The sequence below is a fragment of the Zophobas morio genome, unplaced genomic scaffold (assembly GCF_036711695.1).
Source record: "Zophobas morio isolate AGI-343-1 ecotype UQ-CSIRO unplaced genomic scaffold, CSIRO_AGI_Zmor_V1 ptg000030l, whole genome shotgun sequence".
Classification (NCBI taxonomy): domain Eukaryota; kingdom Metazoa; phylum Arthropoda; class Insecta; order Coleoptera; family Tenebrionidae; genus Zophobas; species Zophobas morio.
Window position 1 is genome coordinate 6145646 of NW_026972135.1, and position 5382 is coordinate 6151027.

General features: G+C 24.4%; 1 protein-coding gene across 1 annotated transcript; it reads right to left on the bottom strand.

Annotated features, from left to right (window-relative positions):
- Positions 1-4026: 4026 nt before the first annotated feature.
- Positions 4027-5030, bottom strand: LOC135138733 (uncharacterized). Its single transcript, XM_064068716.1, has 4 exons — positions 4924-5030; positions 4625-4868; positions 4446-4579; positions 4027-4388 (listed from the first exon to the last, which is right to left on the bottom strand). The coding sequence occupies exons 1-4, from the start codon at positions 4982-4984 to the stop codon at positions 4087-4089; spliced, it is 741 nt and encodes a 246-aa protein (XP_063924786.1). The 5' UTR covers positions 4985-5030; the 3' UTR covers positions 4027-4086.
- Between the last annotated feature and the right edge of the window lie 352 nt (positions 5031-5382).

The following is a 5382-nucleotide window of genomic DNA, read 5'->3' on the forward strand; positions in this document are numbered from 1 at the left end:
TCTACAACTGTTCGACTTTTCAATTGGATGTTTTAATTTTTCATTTTCACAATTCTCACTTCTCAAATTTTTCAATTTTTCGATTTGTAAATAATAATCGTTGAATTTTTTACTTTTTGCTTTTCGGATTTTTTAGTTTTTGATTTGCAATTTTTAAATTTTAACGTAAAATTTTTCAATTTTTATATTTTTCAGTACCTAGGTATTCGAACTTTAGATTTTTCGTTTTTCACTTTTTTGAATTTTCAATTTCCCGATTTTTATTTTTTTTAATTGTTCATTTTTTCAGTGTTCAATGTTTTATTTTAAAATCCAATTTCCCTATTTCTGAATTTTTCAATTTTTTAGTTTTTAAATTTTTTCGATCTTGTATTGAGATTTTTCGTTGGCAACGTTTAATTTTTCATTTTCTCGATATTTAAAGTTTTCAATTTTTCGGTTTTGGAATTTTTCGCTATGTGAATGGTTGAAATTTTTGACTTTTGTTTTTCAACATTTTGCATTTTTTTTTATTTTTAAAAATTTTCCATTTTCAGTATTATACCTTCTCAACTTTTCGTTTCTTCAAATTTTCGATTTGTAAGTTCTAAGGTTTTAACGTGAAAAATTTAAATTTTTAGGTTTTTCAACATTTGAATTTTTTTATTGTTCATTCGTTCCATTTTTTATTTTTCAAGTTTAGGAAATTTCCTTTTCGATTTTTCATTTTCTCGATTTTTAATTGTTCAATTCTTCAAGTTTTTAGTTAAATTTTTTAATTTTAAAATCCAGTTTTCCGATTTCTAAAATTTTCGATTTTTGGTCCTTCGATTTTTTTGGTTTATAAACTAATATTTCGAGTTTAAATTTTTTTGGTGGTTTTTATAGATTGTGGGTTACTACTTCTTCAGTTTTTCTATTTTTAAATTTTAAAATTTTTTGTTTTTACAATTTTTCAGTTTATTAATTTTTCGGTTCTTGCAAATTTACAATAAAAGTTAATTTATTATTTCCCAATTTTTAATTTTTCAAATTTTCGTTGTTTTTGTTTTTTCAAATTTTAGATTTAGCAATTTTCTGATTTTTTAATTTTAAAATTTTTCAATTTCTCCACTTTTCACCTTTCAGATTTTACAATTTTTTAATATTTCCTTCCAGTTGATACATTCTATATTTTCCATTTAACAATTTCACAATTTTTAATTTTTATCCTGTTTCGATCTTTCAATTAATGCATTTTTGTTTTTTTAGTCTTTAAATTTTAATTTTGCTTTTATTTGTTCTTTTTAGATTTCGATATTTAGTTTTTCTAATTTCGGTTTTTAATTTTATCAATTTTTCATTTCTTAAGAGAATTTTTCTATTTTTTATAACTTTTCGATTTTTTAGTTTATCCACAATTTTTGCAATTTCTGAATTTTTTACTTTTAAAATTCTTTGATTTTGCAAATGCAAATATTTCAATTTTACGGTGTTTCATTTTTCGATTTTTGATTTTTCATTTCTCCATTTTTCAACTTATCAGTTATTCGATTTTGTATTTATCGATATTTCTTTTTTTGCATTTGAATTTTTTAATTTTGATTTGTTGTTGCAATTTGTTTTTTTTTATCGATAATTATTGTTTCTAATTTTGGTTTTTAACGTTATCAGTTTTTCGTTTTTTGAATTTTTTACTTGTGGTTTCTTGATTTTTAAATTTATAATTTACCAATTTCAAAATTTTTTAATCTTATAATTTTTTGGTTTTACGATTTCTCAGTTCTTAAATTTAGCGAGATCTCGTTTCTCGATTTTTAATTTTTGGTTGTTATTACTTTGTCGTTTCTAAAATTTTTAGGTTTGCGTTTTTTGTAGTTTCTATTTTCCTATTTTTCAACTTTTCAACCTTTGCATTTTTCAAGTTTTCCAGATTTTTTATTTTTTAGTTACTGGACTTTTCATTCTTTGATTTTTCGTTTCTTTAATTTTACGTTTTACAACTCTTCGATTTTTAATTGGATTTTTTAATTTTTCATTTTTTACAATTCTCACTTTTCAGAGTTTTCTATTTTTTGGTGTTTAAATATTCGACATTAAAATCCTATTTTTTATCTTCTGAATTGTTTGTTTTTTAGTTTTTCAGTTTTTCGATTTTTCAATTGAGAGTTTTCGTTCTTTGGCTTTTTCAGTTTTTGATTTTTCGGTTTTGGAATTCACTTTTTTTTTGAATTCCCAATTTTACAATTTGTCAATTTTTCATTTTTCGATTTTTCAGATTTGTAAATTGTTGAATTTTTTGACTTTTTGTTTTTCAATTTTTTTGCTTTTTTTATTTTAAAGAGTTTTATATTTTAAGTATTTGTCGTTTCGTTTCTTCAATTTTAGGTTTATAATTTCTCGATTCTTTAATATTACCTACTTACAGTTTTGCAGTTTTCGATTTTTTCAGTTTTTGGATATGTTAATTTTTCGGTTTTTTGGATTTTTCAGTTTCGTAATATTTAGAATTTTCACTTTTCCGATTTCTAAATTTTTCGATCTTTCGGTTGACGTTTTTCGTTGCGAAACTTTATCAATTTTAATTTTTCAATTTTTCGATAGGTAGGTACTTCAAGCTTTCAATTTTATAATTTAGAAATTTTCGTTTTTCTTGAATTTTTAATTTTACAATTTGTCACATTGTTATTTTTCAATTATTGTCGCTTCTTGAATTGCTGAAATTTTTGACTTACCTACTGTTTTTCAACATTTGTACATTTTTCTTTGATTTTTAAAAAAATTCTATTTTTAGTATCATACTTTGTCGATTTTTCGTTTCTTCAAATTTTAGATTTATAATTTCACAATTTTTTAATTTTACAGTTTTTCAATTTTCGACTTTTTCAGTTTTTGGATGTTTTAATTTTTCGTTTTTCCGTTTTTTGAATCTTGCGTTTTCAATTTTTAGTTTTTAACTTTTTCGTTTCATGAGTTTTTGATTTGAATTTTTTAGGTTTAAACGTAAAATTTTTAAATTATTTGATTTTTCAGCATTTGCATTTTTTGATTTCTCGATTTTTTTTATTTCATTCCTCAATTTTTCAGTGTCAAATTATTCGACTTTAAAATCCAGTTTTTTGATTTCTGAATTGTTCGAATTTTTAATTTTTAAATTTTTTAATTTTTCTTCTGAGATTTTTCAGTTTCTACATATTTCAAGTTTTCAATTTTTGCGATTTTGGAATTTTCGTTTTTTTGTATTGTTTTAATTTTTCAGATTTTTACCTTTTGTGTTTCAACTATTTTGCGTTTTTTTTAATTTTTAAAAACTTTCTATTTTTAGTGTTTGACTTTTTCAGTTTTTTGTTTCTTTGAGTAATAGATTTGTAATTTCTTCACGTTTTTTTATTTGTAGTTTTCCAATTTTCGACTTTTTCAGTTTTTGGATATTAATTTTTTTGTTTTTTTGAATTTTTTTATTTTGCGATATTTCGTTTTTAACATTTTCGTTTCATCAGTTTTTGTTTTGCAATTTTTTAGGTGTTAAAGAAAATTTTTCAGTTTTTATCTTTTTCAACATTACTAAATTTTTTGATTATTCGTTTTTACAATTATTATTAATTAATTTTCAATTGGATTTTTTAATTTTTCAATTGGATTTTTTAATTTTTCAATTTTTAATTTTTCAATTCTTCATTTTTTCGGTGTTAAATTTTTCGAATTTAAAATTCAATTTTCGGATTTTTTTAATTGTTCGTTGTTTAGATTTTACAATTTGTGAGTTTTTAATTCTTCGATTTTTCCGATTTGTGAATTATTATCTACATTTTTCGACTGTTTTTCGACTTTTTTTTGCATTTTTTTTTTGTTTTGAAATATTCAATTTTCATTTTTAACTTTTTTTATTTTTTGTTTCGTAATTTTTATTTTTTTAAATTTTTCAATTTCGTCTCTCGGTTTTTAAATTTTAGTTGTTTTTTCAAATTTTTAATTTGTATTTTTCAATTTTCTGATTTATAGATTTTCGTTTTTTCGATTTTTGCGTAGTCGTTAACTTTTAAAATGAAGTATTTTTTCGGTGCCTCATAAAGGGAAATCTTTTATTAAACCATAATCACTTGTTCACAATTATTATTATTATTACTATTACAGTCCGACGAATAAATCAGAAGCGGGGACTCTTTCCAACAAATTATTAAACGTTTGTTCGAACAAAGTGATCCAGAATTTTGGGAAGGTCGCTTGGAGGAAACCTACAATGTTTTGCCACTTTCCATTCATTCCACGATTAAATTCCTTATTTAGAACTTCCTCTTGAAAAATATTTTTAAAATCGTACGTCATTCCGTCCAAAACTATGTCGAGGAAACTATCAAGGGCCCTAAAATATTTCGTGTTTTCTTTTTCATATTTTTCCAAATTGAAGACAACTTTGAACGTTGGTTTAACTGAAAATTATGTCATTATTATCAATAAATCTGTTACAAAAATAAAAAAATATCTACTAATTTTCATCGCAACTGTCGTTGATACATCAATTGGGTATAAAATAAATCTTCCACGAGCTTCGTAGCCGGACGAGAATAGAAGCTCCGAGAAAGTAATGTTTAGAAATAAAATTTTACGTTCGAGATTAAATCTGAAAAAAACTTTACACTCTTGGATATAGTGGGAAAAAAATTACCTTGCACTGGTTTTTTCAATTTTTGTGAAACCGCCGATTTTTATGTTGAAGTATTTTTGACGAATACCAGTCGTTTCGTTTCCGTATTCAAGAAAAACCTCCTTTGGTGCTTCAAATGGTTCTATACTGGGTAAACCATAGTCAGGAAGCGGTTTTTTCAGCTGCTGAATTGCGTCCTGAATAGCTGTAGACAAACACTGGTCGAAGGCGCCACTTCGTAGCTTGCATTTTTTGAATGAGGGGGCTACGATTTCTCAATTTCAAAATTTAATCAAAAATCAAAAAAATTAAAAACTTACGCAGGTTTAAAGTAGCACAGAATGTCACCAGTGCCACTAAAACGCACACAAATTTTAACATCGTGTTCGGGATGAGCTTAACAAGTGGAGCTTTGTCGATAATGGGAGTTCCTTTTATTTACAATTTTTTGTAAAAAAAAGTGACATCGTAAACTTGTTTGCTGCAAGGTTGGGGTAAAGAATACTGGACGAACACATTTGCATTCCGACGCGATGGGTCGGGGTTTTTTATTTTACTTAAATGAGATTTATTTTCCCTTTGATTTAAAAATAAAGTTAATAAATTGATCAAGATCTTTGGGTGCTTGTTCTTCGCAATTTACCGTTTTTTTGCTAATTAAAAGATGAATCAATCGGAAAAAGGACTGGTACTGGGACTCATTAAAAATAATGACGAGTGTTTTTTTTAAACAATTATGTGTTTGAACTGATGTTGATGTTATACGAGGTTAATTATGC